The 27,902-nt window shown below is 37.0% G+C and overlaps 1 protein-coding gene and 1 long non-coding RNA gene across 2 annotated transcripts in view; one reads left to right on the top strand and one right to left on the bottom strand.

Annotated features, from left to right (window-relative positions):
• The window catches only part of LOC126932467 (uncharacterized), a 158,505-nt gene that overhangs the window by 114,391 nt on the left and 16,212 nt on the right, over nt 1-27,902 (top strand). Inside the window, exon 3 of the long non-coding RNA XR_007718197.1 lies at nt 27,757-27,879. This is a non-coding gene — a long non-coding RNA (uncharacterized LOC126932467). The remainder of the gene's footprint in view (nt 1-27,756; nt 27,880-27,902) is intronic.
• ABCA12 (ATP binding cassette subfamily A member 12) overlaps nt 11,125-27,902 on the bottom strand; it is a 308,829-nt gene continuing 292,051 nt past the window's right edge. Inside the window, exons 49-54 of the mRNA XM_050751315.1 lie at nt 27,349-27,483; nt 24,925-25,028; nt 22,736-22,828; nt 17,303-17,408; nt 13,882-14,019; nt 11,125-12,324 (exon numbers count right to left, since the gene is read on the bottom strand). Of these exons, the coding sequence (XP_050607272.1) occupies nt 12,217-12,324; nt 13,882-14,019; nt 17,303-17,408; nt 22,736-22,828; nt 24,925-25,028; nt 27,349-27,483 (684 nt within the window). The 3' untranslated portion in view covers nt 11,125-12,216. The remainder of the gene's footprint in view (nt 12,325-13,881; nt 14,020-17,302; nt 17,409-22,735; nt 22,829-24,924; nt 25,029-27,348; nt 27,484-27,902) is intronic.

The raw sequence follows: 27,902 nt of genomic DNA, 5'->3' as shown, positions 1-27,902 counted from the left end.
GGATTAGTATCCAGACCCTACAGAGAACTTCTACAGCTCAACGACAACAAACAACCCGATTCAAAAATGAGCAAAAGACTTTAAACGTTTATCCAAAGAAGATATAAAAATAGCTAATAAAAACATGAGAAGATGCTCAACATCACTAATCATTAAGGAAATGCAAATCAAAGTTGCAGTGAGATACCACCTTACACCCATTAGGATGGCTACTACCAAAGAAAACAGAACATAATAATTGTAATAATTGTTGGCAAAGATGTGGAGTAAATAGAACCCTGGTGCAGGGTTGATGGGAGTGAAAAATGGTACTGTTGTGTTTGGAAACAGTATTGTAAATTAAAAATAGAATTATTGTGATAATTCATATGATTCAGCAATTCCATTTCTGGGATATATACTACAAAGAAAGGATCTCGAAGAGATATTTGTACATCCATGTTCATTATTAACAATAGCCAAGAGGTGGAAGCAACTCAGGTATTCATTGACCAATGAACAGATAAGTAAAATGTAGTATATACATACAATGGAATACTATTTAGCTTTAAAGAGGAAGGAAATTCTGACATATAACACAACATGGATTAACTTTGAGGATATTACGCTTAGTGAAATAAGCCAGCCATAGAAAGACAAATACTGTATGATTCCACTCATATTAAGTACATAGAGTAGAGTAGTCAAAATCATAAACAAAGAAAGTATAATGGTGATTGTCGGAGAGGAGAGAAAGGAAATTAATGTTGAATGAGTACAGTTTCAGTTTTACAGGATGAAAGTAGTTCTGGAGACAGATGGTGATGGTTGTACACTTAATTGTACACTTAAAAATGATTAAGATCATAAATCTTATGTGTATTTTATCACAATGAAATAATTAGCAGAAAGTCAACCAAAGAGCTAGTGCCTTAAACAGAGAGGAATAAAAATTATCTCAAAGATCAGGGTGGATAGGATTATTAATTACACATTTAAGCAAATACAGACTAGAATCTTTTGGGAAGGGTTCTTTGAAGGAAAAATGTTATCAAAGAAGAAAATGGAAGTTAAGGCTGCATAGGCAGTTAGATTTTAGTCTACCTATGAGTTTTAGCTATCTATTGCCACATAATACTATTGCCACAGACTTGGTGGCTTAATACAACACATGTTTATTATCTACCATTTCTATGGGTCAGGGGTCTGGGTGCATCTTAGCAGGATTCTCTGTAAGGCTGTAATTAAGGTATTGGCTAGGGCTGAGTTCTTATCTGCATGCCAGACTGTGGAAGAACCTGTTGCCAGGTGATTGTTGGCAGCATTTAGTTATTTGCAGGTTGTGAGACTAAGGGTCTCAGTTTCTTGCTGGCTCTCAGCTGGAGGCCGTCTTTAGTTTTTTGACAGTTGTTGGCCAGAGGCTGCCTGCCATTCCTTGCCAAGGAGGCCTTTCAACATGGCCTCTTACTTCATTAAAGCCAGGAAGGGAGAGAGGCTATTAGCAAGACAGATGGTACAATCTTGTGTGACATAATCACTTTTGCTGTATTCTGTTGGTCTGAAGCAAGTCACAGGAAAAGAGAGAGAATTTTTCACTAAAGAATATCAGTACAGGAGGTAGAAACAATTGGGGGCCATTGTAGAGTGCGCATTACACTTTAACCACCTGTTTTCTCTCCTTAGTACATTCGTAAAAGAATAATTGAAAAAAAAAAACCTCAATTTGCTCAACTCTCTGTGCTCAATAATTGATATGCTTTATACATATAAGTTATGTTACAGATTCAGTATTCTTGGAGGGATCTCAAAATGCTAGACAGGTCACACTGGTCAAGTAAGGATATAAGCTGTCTCTTTAATAAAGATAAATTATTTAATAAGACAATTTATAGTTTAATTTCATTATCAAGGAACAGTTTTAGGAAGACCTTTATAATAGAGGAGTACTTTAGAAGCTCTACCTAGGAAGAGATCAGATATGTTCCTTTTTCTTTTTTATCACATACGTACTTTTATAATCTTCATTTAGATTTAGTTCTGCAGACAAATAGATGTTTAATGCTCAAAACTAGTCTTTATGTCAATGTCACTACCGTCATTTTGTTGTCTGAAAACTGTTTTTTGGTGAGTTCCTCAGGAAAGGGCTTTGAATCAACCGAATTCTCATATCTTCAAAATAATCTGCCTGAAACCTTTATAATTCAATGTCATTTTGATTAGATACAAAGCCTTTTGTTTATGTTTTCTCTCCTGGTATAAATCATTACTGTCAAATAATATTATGATTACGTAATTTTCTTTCTCTAAAAAGGGTCTTGGTTCTTTTTTCTGACTATCCAAAGGGTATTTCCTTTACATTCCAATAATTTTACAAGAATATATCTCAGTGAAGTCCACCCAGATACACAATATATCATTTCAATATTTAGCTTTGATATTTATTTTTTAAGGTAAGTTTTTTTTTCAGTCATAGTTTTTAACATGTGCTCTCTTCCATCGACTGGTTTTCAAAAAGAAAAGGAACTTCTATTATATGTTTGATCTTCCTGTATATCTTTTAAATCTATTATTGTCTGTCAAATCCTATCAGATAAATTTTTAAATTAATAACTTTATTTTTTTATTTTTATGGGTTCATAGATGTGTATATTTATGGGTATGTGAGATATTTTGATACAGGTATACAATGTATGGTAATCACATCAGGGTACATGAGGTATCCATCACTTCAGACATTTATCCTTCCTTTGTGTTACACATAATTCTATTACATTCTCTCAATTATTTTAAAATGTATGATAAATTATTGTTGGTTGTAGTCACCCTGTTTTGCTATCAAATACTAGATCTTACTCATTCTATCTAACTATATTTTTGCACCAATTAACCATCCCCATTTCCCCCCAGTCCCCCTCCCCCACTACTATTCCTAGCTGCTGGTAACCATCCTTCTGTTCTCTGTCTTCATGAGTTCAATTGTTTTCATTTTTAGTTCCCACAAATAAGAGAAAACATGCAAAATTTGTCTTTCTGTGCCTGGTTTATTTTACTTAATGATCTTTAGCTTCATCCTTGCAAGTGACAGGATCTTTTTCTTTTTTTATGGCTGAATAGTACTCCACTATGTATAAGTACAACATTGTCTTGATCCATTCATCTGCTAATCAACACTTAGGTTGCTTCTAAATCTTGGCTATTGTGAAAAGTGCTGCAGTAAACATGGGAGTGTAGATGTTTCTTCAATAGACTGATCTCCTTTCTTTTGGGTATATACCTAGCAGTGAGATTGCTGGATCATATCATACCTCTAGTTTTTGTGTTTAAGGAACCTCTAAACTGTTCTCTATAGTGGTTGTACTAGTTTACATTCCCACCAACATTTTATGAGTGTTCTCTTTTCTCCACATCCTTGCCAGCATTTGTAATTATCTGTCTTTTGAATAAAAGCCATTTTAAGTGGGGTGATATGGTGTCTCGTTGTAGTTTTGATGAACATTTCTCTGATGATCAATGATGTTGAGCACTTTTTCATACACCTGTTTACCATTTGTATGTCTTTTGAGAATTGTACATTCAGACATTTAGTTGTTCAAATAGACTTTTTTTTTACTGGATTAATAGGTTTTTTCTTATTGAGTTGTTTGAGCCCCTTATATATTCTGGTTATTAATCCCTTGTCAGATGTGTACTTTGCAAATATTTTCTCCTATTCCGTGGGTTGCCTCTTCACTTTTGTTAATTGTTTCCTTTACTGTGCAGAAGCTTTTTAACTTGATGAGATTCCATTTGTCCATTTTTGCTTTGGTTGCCTGTGCTTGTGGGGTATTACACAAGAAATCTTGGCCCAGTCCAATGTCCTGGAGAGTTTTCCAATGTGTTATTTTAATAGTTTCATAATTTGAGGACTTAGATTGAAGTCTTTGATCCATTTGATTTGATTTTTGCCTATGTAAAGACATAGAGGTCTAGTTTCATTTTCTGCATGTGGATATCCAGTTTTCCTAGCACCATTTATCAAAGAGATAGTTCTTTCCTCAATGTATGTTCATGGCACCTTTGTTGAAAGTGAGTTCACTGTAGATGTATGAATTATTTCTGAGTCCTTTTTTATTCTGTTCCATTGAGCTATGTCTGTTTTTATGCCAGTACCATGCTGTTTTGATTACTATAGCTCTGTAGTATAATATGAAGTCGGTAATATGATTCCTTCTGTTTTGTTCTTTTTGTTCAGAATAGCTTTGGCTATTCTGGGTCTTCTGTGGGTCCACAGAAATTTAAGGATTGCTTTTTCTATTTCTGTGAAGGATGTCATTGATATTTTGATAGGGATTGCATTGAATCTGTAGATAGCTTTGGATAGTATGAACATTTTAACAATATTGATTCTTCCAATCCACAAATACGGAATATCTTTCCAATTTTTTGTGCCCTCTTCAATTTTCTTCATCAGTGTTTTATAGTTTTCAGTGTAGAGATCTTTCACTTCTTTGGTTAAAGTTAATTCCTAGGTATTTTATTTTACTTGTAGCTATTGTAAATTGAATTGTTTTCTGGATTTCCTTTTCCTATTGTTTGCTATTGGCATATGGAAATGCTACTGACTTTTGTATGTTGATTGTGTATCCTGCTACTTTACTGGATTGTTTATCAGTTCTAACAGTTTGTGTGTGTGTGTGTGTGTGGCATCTTTAGTTTTTTCCAAATATAAGATAAATCATCTGCAAACAAGAATAATTTGACTTCTTTCTGACTTGGATGACTTTTCTTTCTTTCTCTTGTCTGATTGCTCTCTAGCTAGGACTTCCAGTACTATGTTGAATAACAGTGGTGACAGTGGGAATCCTTGTTTGTTCCAGAGCTTAGAGGAAAGGTTTTCAGTTTTTCCCTGTTCAGTATGATACTAGCTGTGGGTCTGTCCTATATGGCTTTTATTGTGTTGCGGTGTATTCCTTCTATACCCAGTTTTTGGGGTTTTTTTTTTTTTTATCATGAAGGGATGTTGAAGTTTATCAGATGCTTTTCAGCATCAGTAGAAATGATCATATGGTTTTTGTCCTTCATTCTGTTGATATGATGCATGATATTGATTGATTTGCATATGTTAAACCATCCTTGCATCCCTGAGATAAATCCCACTTGGTTATGATGAATGATCTTTTAAATGTGTTGTTTAATTTGGTTTTGTTAATGCAAACTAAATATGTCCTGAGAAGGACTCCGTATTTCCATACAGTCCTTGTGGATAAACTGCAACCTAACTTAATAGGTAGACAGGATTGAAAACCTAAATAGCAGTATACTCCTATAATGAGTCTTGGCCAATCCCAGCAGCTGTACTTCAACCACTCATACACTGCTGAGTGTTCAGACTGTGTTCAAATAAGGCAAACATGGAGCTGTAACCAATCCAGCTGTTTCTGTACCTCACTTCCAATTTCTGTGTGTCACTACTTTTTTTGTCTATAAATTTTTTCCAACCATGTTGCTTAAACTCCTTTATATTTAATTTGGCTGAAGTTTTTCTTTGAGCAGTTTGCCAGTATTTTGTTGAGGATTTTTGCATCATTTTTAATTAGGGGTATTGACCTGTAGTTTTCCTTTTTTAAATGTATCTTACATTTTTAAAACAGATTAGTATAAAAAGAAAATTTCCTAGCTTAGTTAATGTGTGCTTATGCATTTCACCAAAGAATATGACAGAAAGTTTAAGGATTTTTCTGGAGTTTTATCTGGTTTGCCTTTGGTGGAACTTTACATTTATTTCATTCTTAAATGATATATGCATTGGTTGGAGCATCTTGCCTACAATTTTTTAGCTCAAAATATTTAATTAATAGCTTCATTTAATGACTGAACTGCTTTAAATAAAAGAAACTAAAACTTCTCTGGTAATACTAAATATTTCTTTTGGGCTGATTAGTGAAACTTTTGTCTTTGAGAAGAATTTGGATGGCAATTCTATTGAGTTCCTAAGAGCATTAACTTTAAGTGCGGGCTTTTCCTCTTCCACTAGAAACTTTCAATGGATCCCATGAAATAAGAACTAAAAATCTGTTTTGAGGTGTTGGAAGAGCCATCTTGGCCATAACCTGTTTAGGGTATAGACCATTTCACAGTGTGGGCTTCCTTACACTGGGAATTATAGCTCCCATTTGAATGCAATAATAAAGCATAAAAATGAAAATAGATATAAACTGAGGAAAGAAATCAAATAAACAGAATAACAAAATTATCAGCTATATTGAGAACAACAAAATCTCAGTAAGTACAAACCACAACTCTTTTGAGTTAAAATAAATGGAAATCAATAGTAAATCGTTGCATACTTAATGACATTGTTGGTTTTATCTGTGAGCTAGTTCAGTGGTTGGGGTGAGGGGCAGGAGGTCGGAAGGTGAAAGAACAGGATCATTCCTAAGGATTTCTTAGGGAAGAGGATAGTCAGGAACAGAGTCTTCTCGTTCGTGCTAGAAACAGTACTGGAGATAGGTGCAGTAGACAAGGGAGCAGTTTTCAGGGCCCACAGGACCAGTGATTCTCTTGCCAAGTCAGCACAGACATAAATACAGCTCATCATAAATTATGAATGGATTTTAAGTATGTAAGTTGACACAGTCAAGTCTTTTTGTGAGGGAGGGGTCTATGTCAGAATACAGTCTGTGGCATCAAATTCATTCTTTGGCTGTATGATTCTGGGCCAGATAGTTGCCTTTTTCCAACCTTCAGTAACCAACTGAAAGTTTGGTGTGAGAATAAGAAATGTGGCAAACTTGACCTGTACCTCACAGATAAAAAATTATGAATAAGTGGTAGGTCCTGCTATTTTAATTACAATTCCTTCCTTCCTTCCTTCCTTCCTTCCTTCCTTCCTTCCTTCCTTCCTCCTCCCTCCCTCCCTCCCTCCCTCCCTCCTTCCTTCCTTCCTTCCAGACAGGACTCACTCTGTTGTGCAGGCTGGAGTGCACTGGTGCAATCATGGTATACTGCAGCCTCAACCTTATGAGCTCAACCAGTCCTCCCACCTCAGCCTCCAAAGAAGCCAGGATTACAGATGCACACCACTGTCCCCAGCTAATTTTAAAATTTTATGTAGTGACAGGGTCTTGCTATGTACTCAGGCTGGTCTTGAACTCCTGGCCTCAAGGGCTTCTCCTGCCTCGGCCTCCCAAAGTGCTGGGATTACAGGTGTGAGACACCACATGCAGCCAACCTAACTACAACCTAACTACAGCTTTCGTAGCTAGTTTTTCCACTCATGCAATGAGAGTGAGTAAGTATAACTCTATCTTAGTGAAAGTATTTGATTTAAATAGCATCTTTATTTTCAATATCCTTGGGCAGGCCAGGTACAGTGGCTCATGCCTGTAATCTCAGCACTTTTGGAGGTCAAGGCAGGCAGATCATGAGGTCAGGAGTTTGAGACCAGCCTGGCCAATATGGTGAAACCCCGTCTCTACTAAAAATACAAAAATTAGCCAGGTGTGGTGGCTCACACCTGGAGTTCCAGCTACTCAGGAGGCTGAGACAGGAGAATCACTTGAACCCAGGAGGCGGAGGTTGCAGCGAGCCGAGATCATGCCATTGCACTCCAGCCTGGGCATCATAGGGAAACTCTGTCTCAAAAAAAAAAAAAAAAATCCTCGAGCAAATGCCATATTAGACAATAGTATCACTAAAATAATTGTATGTCCAATGCTTGGCATTTTAGTGAAATGCACTTTATGCAGAATCAACATTTTAACTTAAAATGTTGGTCATCTGCACATTTTCCCCCAGCAATTAACTTTAAACTTTAAAACTAAAACAGGCATGATTACAAAAAAGTTAAAGCAAAAATCCTAAAAGCATTTCTAAGTTGAAATAGATCTCTTTGGTTCTTCAAAAATTTATTGAACAGCAACAATATGTTGATATTTTGCTGGATATGGGAGGTACAATGATGAAGAAAAATAGGTCACTGCGCTTAAGGAACTTAGAATCAGGGAAGAAAGAGATATGTACAGAGATGATTTATAATGTCAGATGAAAATACTTCTGCAGAGTCATGCACAAAAATGCTTTTGTAACAAAGGATGGAACAATTAACTCTGCCTGAGGCTCTCTTGGAAGTCTTCCTTAAAGAGGAGGCCTAAGAGAAGGGTAATGAAGATGAACAGATTCTGGATAAAAGCTGAGTAGGGAAGGAGAGGAGGTCTTCCAAGAGAAAAGAGCAGTGTGAGCAAAGTTGCACAGAACTGAGAAAGGCTCTGAAGTAAATAGGAAATAGCGAGAAATTTATTACAGTAAGGGCATGAACTACATGGGGAAGAGAGATTGAAGTGTTGGAGCCAGATTACTAAATACTTTGAAGATCAGTTAAGGAGTTTGTATTTTATCCTGCAGATTATGAAAAACCAATCTGGATTTATAAGCAAGGGAGTGATAAGATTAACTTTGAAGCAAATTACACCAAAGGAAATAGTATTCATTTCCTTGTAGCTTGTTGTCTTCTTATGTTGAGAAGCTTAGGTTAGGGAAACAAGCAGACTTCTGGGGTCAGGTGAGGGTAAGAGAATGGAAGCCTAGTTCCTCCTTCCCATCTTTAACTAGGTCAGCATTTGCTGTTTGTCTAGAAGTCGACCAGTAAGGAAGAGAGCATACTGTTGCAGAAGGCTGTACGGATCATTTTTCTGTCTTTTGAGACAGGGTCTCACTATGTCATCCAGGCTGGAGTGCAATGGCGTGATCAAGGCTCACTGCAGTCTCAACGTCCTGGGCTCAGGTGATCTTCCCATTGCAACCTCTTGAGAAGCTAGGACTACAGACGTGTACCACAATCCCAGCTAATTTTTTGTATTTTTGTTTTTTAAGAGTCAGGGTTTTGCCATGTTGCCCAGGCTGGTGTGAAACTCGTGGACTAAAGCGATCCGCCCACCTCAGCCTTTCAAAGTGTTGGGATTACAGGTATGAGCCACTTTACCTGGTTGATCATATTTCCATTCTTGTGATTTTTGTACCCACTGTATAAATATTATGAAAATTCGGTTTTATGCATGAAGTGAAAATTGCCACTATCCTCAGAGGTAACTCAGGTAACTCACATTAAAAAAGTAGATTCTGGGCCAGGCATGGTGGCTACTACCTGTAACCCTAGCACTTTGGGAGACCACGGATGGAGGACTGCTTGAACTCAGGAGTTCAAGACCAGCCTGGGCAACATAGCAAGACCTCATCTCTACTAAAAATAAAAAATAATTAGCCAGCCCTGGAGGTGCACACCTGTAGTCCCAGCTACTCAGGAGGATGAGGTGGGAGGATCACTTGAGCCTGGGAGATCGAGGCTGCAGTGAGCTGGGATCTCTCCATTGCACTCCAGCCTGGGTAACAGAGCAAGACCTTGTCTTAAAAAAAAAAAAAAAAAAAAGCAAGCACATTCTGTAGGTATTATCCAGAGTGGAAGTAGTGTTCTGGGAACTGCGAATTCTCTAAACATTTCCTCTACTGCAGAGAAGCCCAAAGGGATATGGGTTCAAATATATGTTCATATATGTTCCTTAATTACATATAAAAATGTGCCATGACACTCTTAAATAGTACATCCTAACAGAAAAAAAAAAAAAAAAAGGAAGAAAAAACGTGCAAAAATGTACAAAAACAAAACGTAGCATTCTAAATCCTTCCATTGCAGATTCACTGTAATATCTGTACTATGGGACCATGTATCATCTTTCATCCTCTTTTCTTCTCCTAGAATAAACTACCTCACGGGAAACCTCACCATATTTCAGAAATTTAAACAGAATCAGGTTGCTTGGTTTTCATATCAACCATGCCAGCCTCTCTTTTGTTTCTCCTTCATTTATTTATTCATTTAACCAACAAATATTTATTGAGTGCCATGAATATTTATTGTGTATATAGGTACCAGTTGGAGAGCCAGGAAAATCAAAACAGATCTTTGTCCTCATGGAGTTTCAAGCCTAGTGAGGGAGAAAAATACTAATCACTCAAATAATGGTGCTACTATCATGGTCCAGAGCCCAGCTGGGGCTTCCCTGCCCCACTGAGAGGTAGATAAGATTGGCTGGAGTCGGAAGCTCTGCTCCACACATGTCCTGGCATCTCCCTGTCTCATGGTCTGACAGCTTCTGGTATGAAGCTGTCACTGTACTGCGCCTCTTTCAAAAAAGGAATTAACATATCTTCATTCCAGTCTCCACACGACACTCAGTCACATAGAGCATTTGTAAGTGTGTCTGACTTCAATGAAGATTCAGTGGTCAGGGACCGTCCACAGCATGGCTACACAGTGAGTGAATATGCAAAAAGTATTTGAATACTCATAGTTTTAAATGTCTGTTCAACCACTTCTGTTTCTCACTGGGCTTCCATCTGTTTCAGTACTTAGCCTTCTGCCATCTCACTGGTTCCACCTTTCTCCATGTCCCTTCTCTCTTTTCTTTTGCTTCCTTTCCACCAATTGCTCAGAAACAAGCAGACAACCAGCCAACCACAGCAAAGACAATGAACAGCAAACAAATTCCTTTTATTCTTTCATGGAACTCGGCTATCTATTTTGTCACTTGGGACCCTGGAGACACCCACGCTCTCAGAGTTATACCTTCTACTCCAAAAGGCGTGTCTATATATTATATTCAGCAAAGACATTTTGCATCCTGAAAGAAACTGTGTTACCATCTGTTAATGTACATACATATATATATATAGTTAGTCTGGATATATTACAAATGATGATGCATGCTCTGACAGAAAAGTAGGAGGTTGGGAAGAACAACAAAGTATATAGTATTAGAACAGCGGACCAGATTTAAAATGAGAAAGCCGGGCAGTCTGACTTCTCTGAGAAAGTATGACATTTCTGAAGCCTGTTAGCCAGGTAAAAAGTGGGGGGGGGGGGGGGGGGGGGGAAGCACTCCCAGCAGGAGAACAGCATGTGCAAAGGTCTGGACATGGGGAAGACTGTGGAGCACTGGAAAGAGTGGGAAGGGGCCAGCATGGCTAGATCCCAAAGGGCCAAAGAGAAAGATGGGGATGAGGGTGGAGAGGTCAACAGGGGCCAGATCAAGTGAAACTTTGCAGGTCACATGACTCCCATTTTTAGGTTCCTGTCTCTTCCCTAACACATGAAATGAGAGCATGAATGAGTTTTTCTAAACTTTGAGTTTATTGGTTTTTGAAACACAGTCATGCCAAAGCTGACAAACTTGTATAGATACACACCCACACATACACACACACACACACACACACAGTACCTAAAGCACCTTTCCCCAGGGCCATGTCACTTGCCATTATTAAGAAGTCTATCCTATAGCCATATACACGATTCTAGATCACCCAGATAATTAGCTGGAAATTATCTTCATATTCATTTTCCCTCCACAGGAATGTTTCCTGAAGAGAAACCCCAAATATGAGGGTTTCTGAAAGAGCTTTAAAAAATGTTGCCTGCCAGCAGCGCATGGATTCTCTTTTCAGGGTTTGTATCTACCCAGCTGACACAGCCATTCCCCCCTTCCTTCCTCCCAGAGCAAGTGACTTCTTGTTCCACCCTGCAGCTTACTACTGGCAAGGCATGGCAGGAGTGAATCTAGGTTCCGTTTACCACCAGGGTAAATTGCCCTCTCTATCGCATCCTTATGGAAAGGCACTTTTTCGGGTTCAGCACGTCCCCATGCATTCACAGGTACCGAAAGTGACATACACATACATTGTAAACATTGTGCCCACTGCTCTGCAAATGTTCATTTGGCCCTTAGCAGTTTACACATCACAGCAGATTCATGTATTCATGATGATGTTCATTCTGTTGTTTTCTGGAAATAAATTATGTTGTTTACTTGCCCGGTGGCACCTGCCACAAACCATCTGACTTTTCTTCTCCACTCTTGTTTTTCAACTACCAATATCCATGCCTTTTAAGCTGCCTTTTTATTGAAAGTAATAAATTAAGATACTCATCTTGAGGTGGCTTCACCTTTGCATAAGAATCATCAACATATACATTAGCATGCTCACAGTGTTGAGTATACAGGAATTCATTTCAGTAGCAACAATACTCACTGACCTTAGAAGGAAAAATTTCCTTTTATATTTACTTGTTAGTCTAACACAGTTGTAACTTTCCGTACAGTATAATACTTTAAAATGCAGATATCTTGTGGAAGTGTATCTTCTGCGGCTTTTCTTCAAAATGAAGCCATTGGTCCTATGCTGAGATTGAGTTTGCTGGAAGTGTTAAGACTCCATCTGGTCATCTTGTGAGTCAACACTTATAGTGGAACCTTGGCTGCTGGTATCAGCGGTTTCATAGGACTTCTGGTCTTTGGCAAAGTTGATGAAAACCTGATTTTTCAGGGAAAATAAAGCCATTAGTGCCTGGTAAGCCAAAGGAAGAAAGTTAATTCATTCTCACTCTCACTCTCACTCTCACTCTCACTCTCACTCTCACTCTCACTCTCACTCTCACTCTCACTCTCACTCTCACTCTCACTCTCACTCTCACTCTCACTCTCACTCTCACTCTCACTCTCACTCTCTCTCTCTCTCTCTCTCTCTCTCTCTCTCTCTCTCTCTCTCTCTCTCTCTCTCTCTCTCTCTCTCTCTCTCTCTCTCTCTCTCTCCCCTTCCTTGCTCCTAGTGCAAGCGTGTATATACGTGTGGGCAGGCCCCTATAAAATCCAAATCCTAGTTTTACAAAACTAGATTTTATAGGGGCCTGCTACACGTATATACACGCTTGCACCAGGAGTCCTTTCAGATAATCAAATTTAACTGGGGCTTGAAAATAGCACCTATATCTATGACCATATTTATGACTGTGATTTTATTTATAATCATGTCAATCTTAAGCCATAGTTGACTATCTGTAGCCACATTTCTGCATTCATATGACCTACATCAATATCTCTATCAGGTATAAACAAGGAGCCCAGCCCTATGCCCTTATTGAATGATTGTGTAGAAATGTTGAGAGAAATTTCACTAGTTTCAAGAGTTAATGCATTAAGATAAAATTTGTATAGAAAGCCCATGTTAACACTGTGTTCAGTAAGCCAATTACTTAACAGGCAGATCTTTGTTTAAAGTCGTTAAATCTATTAGTCATAGTTTCACCCAAAAACTATCGAGAGTCTGTTTTTTGCCATGGTGCTTGTAGTTGGTTATAAGTCAAAGACTAAGTCTTCATTTTTGGCAAAGTCATGATTGTCTAAAGCCCCCGTTAAAATGCCTAAAGCCCCACAAGAAAAGTTGTCCATCAAATCCAGCACCATATACTGACCTTTAAAGGCCTTACTTTCAGACCTACTCCAATGACAGATATAATCAAACTTTCTATATGTCATGTTGGTTGAGCTGTGTAAAATTAAGACAGTACAGAAGTGATAAAGGATGACCTAATAAGTCTCTAGTTACTGAATGCAAATGTAATTAAGACAGATGATGTAAGTGAATGGAAAGGATTCTGCATTTACCACTTTAATTGCCTGAATTTAACAGATCTAAAGGTCTGGCACCAAATTCTAATTACCCTATCCAACCCTAATCCAGGAAGTCAATCAATAGAAATGTTCTTGAAGAAACCTACCATGGAAGAAGGAAGGAAAGTGTCAGCAGCTGTTTGTTATGTATGTGAAAATAGTGGGTATTTTTTCTTTATGGATACATATAACTTTATGGATACAGATGTCTTATCAAATGGAAAAGTTAATGTCTTTCACATCTTTTTTAGAAGATCCCCAAGTTAAGTTAGAAATTGATTAGGCTCTTTGCTAAGTTTTTCAGGTGCAAGATTAGATATTAATTCAATTAAAAACAAATTGAATGTCATTAAAAAGAACCAGAATGCATAATAATATTAATATGTGACATTGCACACATGGATCATGGTATATATCTTACCTCTTCCAGAGTGGTCTGACTCACTAAGAAATTTGTAATATTTAAAGCAGTCTTGTTGGTTTCCAGCAGATCAAAAATGTTTGCGACTCCTCCTGCTGTGACTGGTACATGATACTCTAGCATGCTGAGGTGCTGATCCTGTGGGAACCAAAGGAAAAAAAATTATTTTGCAATGTCTGGCAATATTGACATGACTAGACATAACTTTACCAAGAGTTCAGGAAAATGCTGAAGTTCATTCCACTGAAAATGATGCTACAGTATAAATAACGAGTATATTTTGAAACTAACAGCTTGCAAAGATGAGATGAAAGTTTTGTGAATGTCAAAGAGAAAACAAAGGTAAAAGTTCATGAAAACTCCAAAGCATTCTATATTCATGTGAAGTTATACAGTCATTATAATCTTGCCTGGAAAAGAATCTGTGGAATGGTATTTCACATGTCACATTATGCTCAGCTCACATAAGCTTTCTCTGTGCTCAATCTTAAGAAATTTCATTTTTGTGTTAGAATTGTTCTAAAACGCTAAAAAAATTAGCGGTTCCATTGATACTGGCTAAAGACAGTAGACTTCAAAAGCATTGAACCTCCTTCAAATGACAGTTCATCCTTTTCCCAAATCACCCTAAACTTCTTTTCAGTTTCTTTATTTTGGTCACCAGTATCACCATCTACTTAGTTTAATCCATTCTTGTTGCCTTGGAGTATCTTTAACAATTTGCATTTCTGGATATTTAATCAGTTACCAGGTCTTATTTATTCTTTCCTTTAAAATACCTCTCAAACTTAACCTTTCCTCTCTATTTGCACCACCAATAGGCTTAACTTGATGCTTATTACTCCACATCTTAGTTACTGCAACAACCTCTTCAGAACCCCAGAAACACTGTACACTTACTTTCTTGCACAAAGCAGCTGGGACAATCTTTGCTGATACTTGTTTCATCAGGATATTTTCTTATTCCAGAATCTACCCCTGTGACCTCAATGAATCAGATCATGACCGTGTATTTCAGACCCTTCTCCTCCCGCTTTGTGCATTGCTTAGCGTCTCCCATCGACATGTAGTTGCATTATATCTGTTCCTACAATCGGGCCATCTTGCCTACTTTTGCCCTCAGATTGTTGTTTTGGCTATTTTCCTTCTAGACATCTAGAAACCACCACAGATTTGTAGAGAATGGTCTGCTAGGGAGAAATCAGACTTTTTATTTATCACTGCATTTGCCTTGTATAGCCCTGGTCCCGTGAGGAACAGACGGGGGAGAATGTAATTTCATCACTCAGTGAAACAACACAGATTTCAACCCAGAAATCCACTAAAAGAGAAAGCATTACTACCGACACAATTTGTGCAAGAAAGATGTCCTTTTACTTTTAAATTTGATTTAAATTTAGATGATAGAAAATGAGCTTTGATAAGAATCCTGAAAGCTAGGCCCAGTGTGGTGGCTCACAGCTGTAATCCCAGTGCTTTGGGAGACCAAGGCAGAGAGATTGCTTGAGGCCAGGAGTTCAAGACCAGCCTGGGCAACATCGTGAGATTCTGTCTCTACAAAAAATACAAAACTTAGCGGGGCATAGTGGCACATGCCTATATGCTTAGCTACTTGAGAGGCAGAGGCAGAAGGAGTCCTTGAGCCCAGGAGTTCAAGGCCGCCGTGAGCTATGATCACGCCACTGGACAACATAGCAAGCCTGGACAACATAGCAAGACCCTGTGTCTTAATTTTTTTTTTTTTTTAAGAATTAGGAAAGCTATTATTTCCTAGAGATGTTAGCCAAACTTGGGGAGGCTGAGGCAAAGGTATTTTATGAAGATAAAATAATTGTTTTTTAAATGCAGTTTATTTTCTCTAAAATCACTTCAAATTAACATCGTGTCTTATAATTTATGGACACTTTATCATTTAATTCTCACATCAGTTTTGTGAAGTAGATGTTATTATAGTAGTACTCCCTTATTTGTGGTTTTGATTTCTATGGTTTGTTACCTGTGATCAACCAAGTCCTAAAACTATGAAATGGAAAAATATAAAAATAAACAATTTATAAGTTTTAAATTGCATGCCTTTCTGAGTAGTGTGATCTAATTTTGCACCACCCCATCTGGCATGTGAGTCATTCCTTTGTCCAGCATATCTGTGTTGTGTAAGCTACCTGCCTGTTTCTATATAAGAAAAAGCATAGTGTATACCAGATTTGGTACTATCTATAGTTTTAGTCTTCCACTGGAAGTCTTGAAATGTATCACCTGTGAATAGTGGGACACTCCTGTATTCCTATTTACAAATGAGAAAAAAGAGGCCCTGAGATTAATGTCTTGCTCACATGGGCACAGTTGGGCCTCAGCCCTAGTCTTTCCAATTTCTTTTTATCATTCCACATCCGATTACCTTTCACATCTGATTTCCTTTCAAAAACAATCATTTGAAATCATCATCTTCTACAAATTGCCTGTATATCAAAGATGTAATAATAACTTTTCCTGTCAAGTACATTTATTTTAATTAAGTATGGGCTATGTTAGGTAATATGCATATATCTATGTGTGTCCATCCCATGCCTATGCATATGTGAGATGACATCAACTGTACAATATTTCATCTAGTGTAGAACTTGAGGACTTGATTTCTACTCAGTCCTGCTCCAACTTTTGTGGGCTTATCTTTCAAATGAGGGGGACAAACCAGATTATCATTCTGGAACTCTGTAGCTTTTTGGGTTTTTTTCCTAAGAAGAAATGACCTTGGTCATATAATACCTGTCATCGCTCAGTTCCGTAATATATATAATGAGTAGATTAGCAAGGTATACAACTTGAAAATGAATACAATATGATCATAAATCCTTTGTGAGGAAGAAACAAAAGTACATGTATGTGAAAGGACTGTGTTAACTTTAAATAAATACAAAAATATATAATTAATTGAAGATGCTATTTGTTCATACTCAGTATGCTTTGGCATATTTTACGCATCTTGAACTAATCTATATATTAAGATTAATAATAAAGCTGTAGTCAACTTGGAAATCACAAATATTGCTATGACATTACCATCAAAACTAGTCAAGATCATCAGGCAAGATAATCACTTATATGGTGGGTTTTTGTTTTCTGTTTTTAGATAGAGTCTCGCTCTGTCGCCCAGGCTGGAGTGCAGTGGCATGATCTTGACTCACTGCAACCTCCGCCTCCCAGTTTCAAGCAAGTCTGCTGCCTCAGCCTCCCGAGCAGCTGGGATTACAGGTGTGTGCCACCACACCCAGCTAATTTTTATATTGTTTGTAGAGACGGGGTTTCACCTTGTTGGCCAGGCTGGTCTTGACCTCCTGACCTCAAGTGATCACCCGCCTCGGCCTCCCAAAGTGCTGGGATTACAGGCATGAGCCACTGCACCCAGCCATCAATCACTTACTTTTAAGTATGTTTTTGGAAAGTGCAGCTGCATGAACTTCGTGAGGCTCTCCATGGTCACTTTGTTATTCTTCAAGTGAACTTTGACAGTAAATCCTCGTCCAAACCTAGAAAGAAAAAGTGCAAAATATGGTATGAGTTACATTTTGCTGAAATAGCTCCTCTGGAATTCTAGATAATGAAACAGGACCCAAGCCAACCATTATAGCCCCTTTTCTTTATATAAAGACTGTCATTTTGCCATAAAAGTTCAGGACATGTTGCAAACTGGAAATAGTGCACTGCTATGATTTTTTATTTATTTCTACCTCTATATAAAATCACAGTCTTTGGACAAAAATTGAGTTGAAAAGAAAACATAAAATCTTGGCTTTCTATGACATTCATGAATTTGCAATGGATGTCAATTTCTGCAGTTAAATACTTTCCTTTTTTTCTTCTTAGAGTATAGTAATAATAATAAACACAAAAAAAGAAGAATGTGCAGGTTTGTTTCATAGGTATACATCGGCCATGGTGGTTTGCTGTACTCAATTAAGTATTTCTCCTAATACCAATTTCTCCTAATACCAATTAGGTATTTCTCCAATGCTATCCCTCCCCTAGCCCCCCACCCCCCAACAGGCCCCGGTGTATGATGTTCCCCTGCCTGTGTCCATGTGTTCTCATTGTTCAGCTCCCACTTATGAGTGAGAACATGTGATATTTGGTTTTCTGTTCCTGTGTTAGTTTGCTGAGAATGATGGTTTCCAGCTTTATCCATATCCCTGCAAAGGACATGAACTCATCCTTTTTATGTGGCACATATACACCATAGTATTCCATAGTATTCCATGTTGTATATGTGCCACATTTTCTTTATTTAATCTATAATTGATGGGTATTTGGGCTGGTTCCAAGTCTTTGCTATTGTGAACAGTGCTGCAGTAAATACACATGTGCCTGTGTCTATAATAGAATGATTTATAATCCTTTGGGTATATACCCAGTAATGGGATTGCTGGGTCAAATGGTATTTCTGGTTCTACATCTTTGAGGAATCACCACACTGTCTTCCACAATGGTTGAACTAATTTATACTCCCACCAACAGTGTAAAAGTGTTCCTGTTTCTCCACATCCTCTCCAGAATCTGTTGTTTCCTGACTTTTTAATGATCACCATTCTAACTGGCATGAGATGGTATATCATGGTGGCTTTGATTTGCATTTCTCTAATGGCCAGTGATGATGAGCTGTTTTTCATGTTTGTTGGCACATAAATGTCTTCTTTTGAGAAGTGTCTGTTCATCTCCTTCACCCACTTTTTGATGGGGTTTGGTTTTTTCTTGTAAATTTAAGTTCTTTGTAGATTCTGGATATTAGCCCTTTGTCAGATGGATAGATTGCAAAAATTTTCTCCCATTATATAGGTTGCCTGTTCACTCTGATGATAGTTTCTTTTGCTGTGCAGAAGTTCTTTAGTTTAATTGTATCCCATTTGTCTATTTTGGCTTTTGTTGCCATTGCTTTTGGTGTTTTAGTCATGAAGACTTTGCCCTTGCCTATGTCCTGAATGGTATTGCCTAGATTTTCTTCTAGGGTTTTTATGGTTTTATGTCTTATGTTTAAGTCTTTAATCCATGTCAAGTTAATTTTTGTATAAGGTGTAAGGAAGGGGTCCAATTTCAGTTTTCTGCATATGGCTAGCCAGTTTTCCCAACACCGTTTATTAAATAGGGAATCTTTTCCCCATTGCTTGTTTTGGTCAGGGTTGTCAAAGATCATATGGTTGTAGATGTGTGGTATTATTGCTGAGGCCTCCGTTCTGTTCCATTGGCCTCTTATCTGTTTTGGTACCAGTACCATGCTGTTTTGATTACTGTAGTCTTATAGTATAGTTTGAAGTCAGGTAGCGTGATGCCTCCAGTTTCATTCTTTTTGCTCAGGATTGTCTTGGCTATACGGGCTCTTTTTTTTTGGTTCCAGATGAAATTTAAAGTAGTTTTTTTCTAATTCTGTGAAGAAAGGCAATGGTAGCTTGATGAGGATAGCACTCAATCTATAAATTACTTTGGGCAGTATGGTCATTTTCATGATATTGATTCTTCATATCCCTGAGCATAAAATGTTTTTCCATTTGTTTGTGTCCTCTCTTATTTCATTGAGCAGTGGTTTGTAGTTCCTTTTGACGAGGTCCTTCACATCCCTTGTAAGTTGGATTCCTGGGTATTTTATTCTCTTTATAGCAATTGTGAATGGGAGTTCATTCATGATTTGGTTCTCTGTTTGTCTATTATTGGTGTATAGAAGTGCTTGTGATTTTTACACATTGGTTTTGTATCTTGAGACTTTGCTGAAGTTGCTTATCAGCTTAAGGGGATCTTGGACTGAGACAATGGGGTTTTCTAAATATACAATCATGTCACCTGCAAACAGAGACAATTTGACTTCCTCTCTTCCTATTTGAATACCCTTTATTTCTTTCTCTTGCCTGATTGCTCTGACCAGAACTTCCAATACTATGTTGAATAGGAGTGGTGAGAGAGGGCATCCTTGTCTTGTGCTGGTTTTCAAAGGGAATGCTTCCAGATTTTGCCCATTTGGCATGATATTGGCTGTGGGTTTGTTATAAATAGCTCTCATTATTTTGAGATACATTCCATCAATACCTGGTTTATTGAGAGTTTTTAGCAAGAAAGGGTGTTGAATTTTATTGAAGGCTTATTCTGCATCTATTGAGATAATCATGTGGTTTTTGTCATTGGTTCTGTTTATGTGATGGATTACATTTATTGATTTGCATATGTTGAACCAGCCTTGCATCTCAGAGATGAAGCCCACTTGATCATGGTGGATAAGCTTTTTGATGTTATGCTGGATTCGGTTTGCCAGTATTTTATTGAGGATTTTTCCATTGATGTTCATCAGGGATACTGGCCTGAAATTTTCTTTTTTTGTTGTGTCTCTGCCAAGTTTTGGTATTAGGATGATGCTGGACTTGTAAAACAATTTAGGGAGGAGTCCCTCTTTTTCTATTGATTGGAATAGTTTCAGAAGGAATGGTACCAGCTCCTCTTTGTACCTCTGGTAGAATTAAGCTGTGAAATCTGTCTGGTCCTGGGCTTTTTTTGGTTGGTAAGCTATTAATTACTACCTCAATTTCAGAACTTTTTATTGGTCTATTCAGGTATTTGACTTCTTCCTGGTTTAGTCTTGGGAGGGTGTATGTGTTCAGGAATTTATCCATCTTTTCTAGATTTTCTAGTTTATTTTTGTAGAAGTGTTTATAGTATTCTCTGATGGTAGTTTGTATTTCTGTAGGATCAGTGGTGATCTCCCCTTTATCATTTTTTATTGTGTCTGTTTGATTCTTCTCTTTTCTTCTTTATTAGTCTGGCTAGCCGTCCATTTTGGTAATCTTCAAAAAACCAGCTCCTCAATTCATTGATTTTTTGAAAGGTTTTTCGAGTCTCTCTCTCCTTCAGTTCTGCACTGATCTTAGTTATTTCTTATATTCTGGTAGCTTTTGAACTTGTTTTCTTTTGCTTCTCTAGTTATTTTAATTGATATGTTAGGGTGTTGATTTTAGATCTTTCCCACTTTCTCCTGTGGTCATTTAGTGCTATAAATTTCCCTCTAAACACTGCTTTAGCTGTGTCCCAGGGATTCTGGTATGTTGTATCTTTGTTCTCACTGGTTTCAAATAACTTATTTAGTTTTGCCTTAATTTCATTATTTAGCCAGTAGTCATTCAGGAGCAGGTTGTTCAGTTTCCATGTCATTGTGTGGTTTTGAGTGAGTTTCTTAAATTTGATTGCATTGTGGTCTGAGGGGCTGTTTGTTATGATTTCTGTTCTTATGCATTTGTTGAGAAGTGTTTTACTTCCAATTATGTGGTCCATTTTAGAATAGTGATGTGGTGCTGAGAAGAATGTATATTCTGTTGATTTCGGGGGGAGAGTGCTATAGATGTCTATTAGGTCCACTTGGTCGAGAGCTGACTTCATGTCCTGAATATCCTTGTTAATTTTCTGTCTCATTGATCTGTCTAATATTGACAGTGGGGTGTTAAAATCTTCCACTGTGATTGTGTGGGAGTCTAAGTCTCTTTGTAGATCTCTAAGAACTTGCTTTATGAATCTAGGTGCTCCTGTATTGGGTGCATATATATTTAGGATAGTTAGCTCTTCTTGTTGCATTGATCCCTTTACTATTAGGTAAGGACCTTCTTTGTCTCTTTTGGTCTTTGTTGGTTTAAAGTCTATTTTATCAGAGACTAGGATTGCAACCTCTGCTTTTTTTTTTTTTTTTTTTTTTTTTTTTGCTTTTCATTTGCTTGGTAACTATTCCTCCATCGCTTTATTTTGAGCCTATGTGTGTCTCTGAACATGAGATGGGTCTCCTGAGTATAGCACACTGATGGGTCTTAACTCTTTATCCAATTTGGCAGTCTGTTTTATTGACAGTCTTTTAATTGGGGCATTTAGCCCATTTACATTTAAGGTTAATATTGTTATGTGTGAATTTGATCCTGTCATTATGATGCTAGCTGGTTATTTTGCCCGTCAGTTGATGCAGTTGTTTCATAGTGGCGATGGTCTTTACAATACACTTGTAAAGTTAAATGCATTCTAATTTAAAGTAAGTGAGGTCTTGATAAGCAGGTCATTGGAGATTTGGTGTCATCAATAAAAATTAATGTTTGGGGTTTTAAAAATAAATATTAAATCAATGTGCTAGCTAACTGTTTGCACCAAGAATCGAATTTATAAAGAAGTCACAACAGACTCTCTAGGAGCAACATAATGCCTCTTTCATCCTTTTTTCCTTATCTTGGTTAATACTATCTTGCAAGAAAGTCAACTTGTTATAGAGAAAAGCATAAAATATTCTGAATGTTGGAGATTAACATGGATATGTATAAATGCATATACACTCTGGTGTATATGAACTATTAAATTTGATAGTAGTATGATATTTATGCACATTTCTCCAATGTACTCTTGATTAAAAGGTTTTGAATGTGGTATGAATGTTAGGTAGCTTACTGAAAGACTGTGCAAATGGCAAATGAACATGCTAGATACAATCTATGCCTTCATTTACTTGTCAAGGTCTAATTTATTATTGGGTAAACTCTAGAACTTCCACCTGAGAGTATTTTGGTTGTGTATTATTATTTTTTTTTTTCAGTCTTGGCCTTCTAAATTTATGCATTAACTAAAATACATTTATGAGTTAAATTTATAAGTTAACTAAAATATTTAAGGAAAAATTCATCAAATTCCCAATAAAATAATTTAAATTTAAGGTGAGTCAATGACTAGCTTCCAAAGATTATATTGTCCATTCTAGTTTTACTACTCAGGCTGCTGAGATAATCCTTGAATCTGAGTGAGCACCATTAGACTGATGACCCAACACTCTCTATTAGACAACGCATTTGTTCTTCACCTGCTCTTTATGTGCTGCAAAGATCCAATACATTGGAACTTTCCATTCACCATAATGGCCAACCTGGTACAGAGAGCTTCACATTCTTCCATGCTAAAAGACAAAGCAGGATCATATTAGCGTTCAGGACACAGAAAACTTGGGGTGAAGTTCATGAGCATAAGCATAATTGTTTCATTATGGCACTTGGAAATATTATTTTAGTTTTTTTCTTTTTTTTTTTTTTTTTTTTTTTTTTTTTTTTTTTTTTGAGATAGGGTGTCACTCTGTTGCCCAGGCTAGAGTGCAGTGACTTGAACATGGCTCACTGTAGCCTTGACCTCCTATACTCCAGTAATCCTCCTGTCTCAGCTTCCTGAGTAGCTGGGACGACAGACATGCACCACCATGTCTGGCTAATAATTTTAATTTTTTTTTGTAGACATGGGGGTCTTGCCATGTTGCTCAGGCTGGGTCTTGAACTCCTGGGCTCAAGTGATCCTCCTGCCTCGGCCCCCCACAAAGTCCAGGGATTACAGGCATGAGCCACCGTACCTGGCCTAGTTTCCTGATTCTCTTTTAGTTTTTAGTTCTTTTAAAGGAGAACAAAAACCAACCTTTTAAAATATAAATTAAATGTCTTCAGATAGGGTTTATTACTGCTTCTTCTAAAACTCAAGACCTTCTCTCTCTCACCTGGAATACCCCCCAAATCAAACCTACGATTTCTTTCAAGCTTTGATTCAAGACCTACACTTCCTCAGAAATGTTTTCAAAATAACACTTTTTTCCATTATGCCACGTACCCCATATTCTGTTGGCTTTCCTATTTTTGGATTTATAACTAGTTAGCCTGTACTTGATTATACAGTCTCTAATTTCATGGTCTATGATAATTGGAGGTGATTTTAGGTATTACCCTGTCGACCTCATTTAATTGCCAATGGAAATTAAATGATTGGCTCCACTGTGCTGGGGCAAACTATGATATAAACAAGTCTCCTGATAATAAGCAAATCTAATACTTTTTCTCCTATGTGACAATTATAATGCAAACATAAACTTAATACAAATTGTAAGACAAGGCCCTCCTCATAAGAGAGGCACGGATAAAATGATTTAGTGTCTCTTATATTCGCTGATTGGAAGTGTCTGCTTCGTGGAGGAGAGGTATGTGAGCTGGTTCTGGAAGGACTGGTAAGATTAGAACTTGGAGAGATTTTGTGAAAAGACCATTTCAGGCCAGGTGTAGTGGCTTACGCCTGTAATCCCAGCATTTTGGGAGGCCAAGGTGGGTGGATCATTTGAGGTCAGGAGTTTGAGACCAGCCTGGCCAACATGCTGAAACCCTGCCTTTACTAAAAATACAAAAATTAGCTGGGCGTGGTGGTGGGTGCCTGTAGTCCCAGCTACTTGAGAGGCTGAGGCAGGAGAATTACTTGAACCCGGGAGGCGGAGGTTGCAGTGAGCAATTGTTGTGCCACTGCACTCCAGCCTGGGTGACAGAGTGAGACCCTCTCAAAAAAAAAAAAAAAAAAAAAAAAAAAAAAAAAAAATTCAAGTTGAAAGCACAGCCAAAGAAGGGGCTTGGAGATGGGAAAGGGTATGGAGATGGGAAGAATGTAGAACCAGGAGTCATTCAGATTGACTAATAGAAGACAGTGTTGCAGGGTAAAAAGACTGAGCATTTAGATAAGGCCATAGAATGGAGAGTCTTGCATGTTGAGCCTAAGGATTCTGAACTTTATTTGACAGGCAATAGAGAGCCACAGATGAGTTAAGAGGGCCATAAGTTATGAGAAATTCGATGTTGAAAAGATTGCTTAGACCTTAGACTCTGTCCCACCACAGGAACTATATTCTCACCATGAAACCTGCCTGACTTGCTCCTACTACTATAAACATAATATAGTTTGATTCAACTGTGGGCATTTGTCGTCTATATATGTGTGTGTGTGTGTGTGTGTATGTGTGTGTGTGTGTGTATATATATATAACATATATATAGGTAATCCTGTATAACACATATATACATATATGTATATATAACAGATGTACATATATTATACATATATGTTATATATAACACATATATAATTATATATAAAATATATATATAAATATATATATATATGTTATACAGGATTACCTTTGCCCATCTGTCATCCTAAGATTGTGTGGATTCACTTTAAAGATTTCACTCAGTTTACCTGTGAGATGTGAGGATGACGGAACATTTGTTCTGTACTTCTTCTGAAATGATCTTCCAGAGGTGCCGTTTCGACTTCGGATCCATCCCAGAGCTTGGCTCATCCTTAATAGAAAGTTACAAGAAAAATTTATCAAATTAATTTTTGATGAAGTTCTTTTCATGAATTACTGCATTTCACTTCCCTAGAACAGAAACACTTTTCGAGGTCCTGTGACTAACTCGTTTTATACTTAATAGGCTTCTTTCTGCTGCTGTCAAAAAGCTCAAAATTAATCATTTAAAATTGTCAATCTGTTTTAAAAAGTGTCTCAGTTAAGTTGACACCCTGTTACTTTACATCCGTCTCTTATGTTTCTTTGGAAAAAAATTCCACTTCCATTACTGGCAAAGTAGAGTTCTTATATTTAATTCTACCTTGCCACATATATAAGCCACATCAACAAGATTACCACCTTGGTCCTGATAGCAGAATTGTGGCTATGAGTGATAATATGCTATGTGAAGCAGAAAGAACATAATTTGATATTTCAGTAAATTTGTTTGAGGTATATTTTTAGTTTTCTGTTATTAATTGAAATTTAACACTCTTAGGAAATAAAAACAAGATTTGTAGAAATTGCCAAGTAGAAAGATATACATTGTTTTTCAAAGTAAATGATGTTATGAAAAATCATTCAGACATAAAATTAGAATATGTAGCAGTAGATCATCTAAACACACAATAACAGATTTTGACACATTATAGGTCAAGATTAGGTAAAAATTTAAAAAATATACTTGTAACAAAAAATATGTACATATGTACATAACTAGAGGCTTGTATTTACAGCATGGTGTTAAATCTAAAGAAAGGAATGGGTTATGTGGAAGCTAATACAGTTGAGTTCATAGAAGTAGAGAGGAGAATAATGGTTACTAGAGGCTGGAGGCATAGCAGGGAGAGGAGGATAGAGAGAGATTGGTTAATGAATATAAAATTACAGCTAGACAACAGGAATAAGTTCTAGTGGTCTATAGCACTGTAGGGTTACTATAGTTAACAATAATTTATTGTATATTTTCAAATAGTTAAAAGAAAGGATTTTGAATGTTCCCAGCACAAGGAAATGATACATATTTGAGGTGATAGATAAGCCAATTACTCTGATTTGATCATTACATATTGTATACAGGAATCAAAATATAACACTATACTCCATAAATATGTATAAAATATGTGTCAAAATAGTAGTTAAATAATTTTTTAAAAAATAAAGAAATGAGTGTTAATTTGGGGAAACAAAGGATACATGGTCACTGCTCCTATTTTTGAAGAAGATAGCATATTTAGTAAATGCATGTAGAAGAAAACTTGGTATCTTTCATAGTCAATATTTCATTTTGGTTCATTAATACATAATGTTTACATTAAACATTTAACATTTTAAAGTACTTTACATTTGTTATTTCACAGAGGTGCCTAAGGATTGTTTTGTTCAATTTAAGGAACATTTACACAATAGAATTCCATGATAAGCATCGATTGGCAGAGATATAATGCATTATAAGCTTCTGGTATTATAGAAAGATGGGCTGTGCATCATTCTATCTGGCAGTTTAAATGATTTGATCCACTGTATGACTTAATCCCTGGAATAATGTGGTGACTTATAACTGTATTATGATTCCTTATAGTTAAGGCTCTTTCAGAGTTTGGAGGTCCTTGAATGAAGGGGATTTTCCAAAATAAGGGCGAGTATATTTCTCTGAAATAAATACCCTTTTACAAAGTTAGACTTGAGGTGCAAAATATTAACATTACTACTATGTGTAATTTCTATTTCCAGGTGATCAATTAAATTCTCCGTCTCTTAAGAAAAATGTAAATGTGGAATGCATTTCTTCCCCATCCTACACCACCCCCCATTCAGATGAAATAGGATGGTATGCATCACATCCTAAGCTAGATAACTCATTTTTAAGCAACAAGGAAATAAAATTTAGTTCAACACATTGTCCTAAAATGTGCCTGTCCTCCATAGTAGAAGCTGGAAAATATGAGTTTACCTACTCAGTTCCTAACAGAAAAAGAGAGATGATTTCTTCAATAGATGGGAATCAAATTCTACCATATTCCATAACTTACTTGAGTACCTTGAATTTGTTTCACTTCCCATTTCCATGCCAGTGTTTCCTCTGAAATGCACTAAGCCATTGCTTTCAGATAAAACATTTTCGAGGGCATATTGTTGTGGTAACAAATTATTTGCTGATATAAACTCCTTTATTGAGATAGTGTACATAAAGTGCTTTGTACAATAGCTAACACATAGTGAGACCTCCATAAATGTTGACTGCAATCATGATGATGAAATGTTAACACATACAATCAGATATGCTGTTCTAATTATGGAGTGGCCTTTTAAAATAATGATTCTCTTACCAGCAGTAGAATGGAAGGTTTCCCTATCAAAGCTAGTGCAGTGGATAATTTTCTTTTTGTGCCATAACTGCACATGGAGGTAGCTCTGTCCTTGAAGGGTATCAGGTGAAGTCTCCGAAGGAGTTTATGAACAGTCTGTGGGCAATAAAAGAGGAGTTAGGTTGACCTTCCTGTGCCAAAACCCTTAAAGCACTAAATAGAAAAAAAGATGCTCATGAAAAGAAAATTTCATCATGCAGAATATATCTGGGGAGAAAAAATGCAAACACTTAAATTCAACTAGATTTTATTTTTATTTTCAAAGAATCACTTTAAGATTAATAGTTTATTTGAAGAGATTCTTTGGAGGTTCATTTTCAGATGGGATTCCCTCCCCCATCAAATGTGTGTGTGTGTTTACAATTGCAGATTGAACTTTTTGCTGCATTACCACAAGATTCTCTAGTAAGGCTTAATAGAGCTAAAACAGAATTCACAAGGCAGGGTTCTCACTGACTGTTATCGCTGCTTCCTCTTTCTTCTTACTGAGGGGTGAGTTGTCATAAAGGCTTTCA

Source organism: Macaca thibetana, chromosome 12 (assembly GCF_024542745.1).
Source record: "Macaca thibetana thibetana isolate TM-01 chromosome 12, ASM2454274v1, whole genome shotgun sequence".
Classification (NCBI taxonomy): domain Eukaryota; kingdom Metazoa; phylum Chordata; class Mammalia; order Primates; family Cercopithecidae; genus Macaca; species Macaca thibetana.
This window is presented reverse-complemented; position numbering and strand designations above follow the sequence as displayed.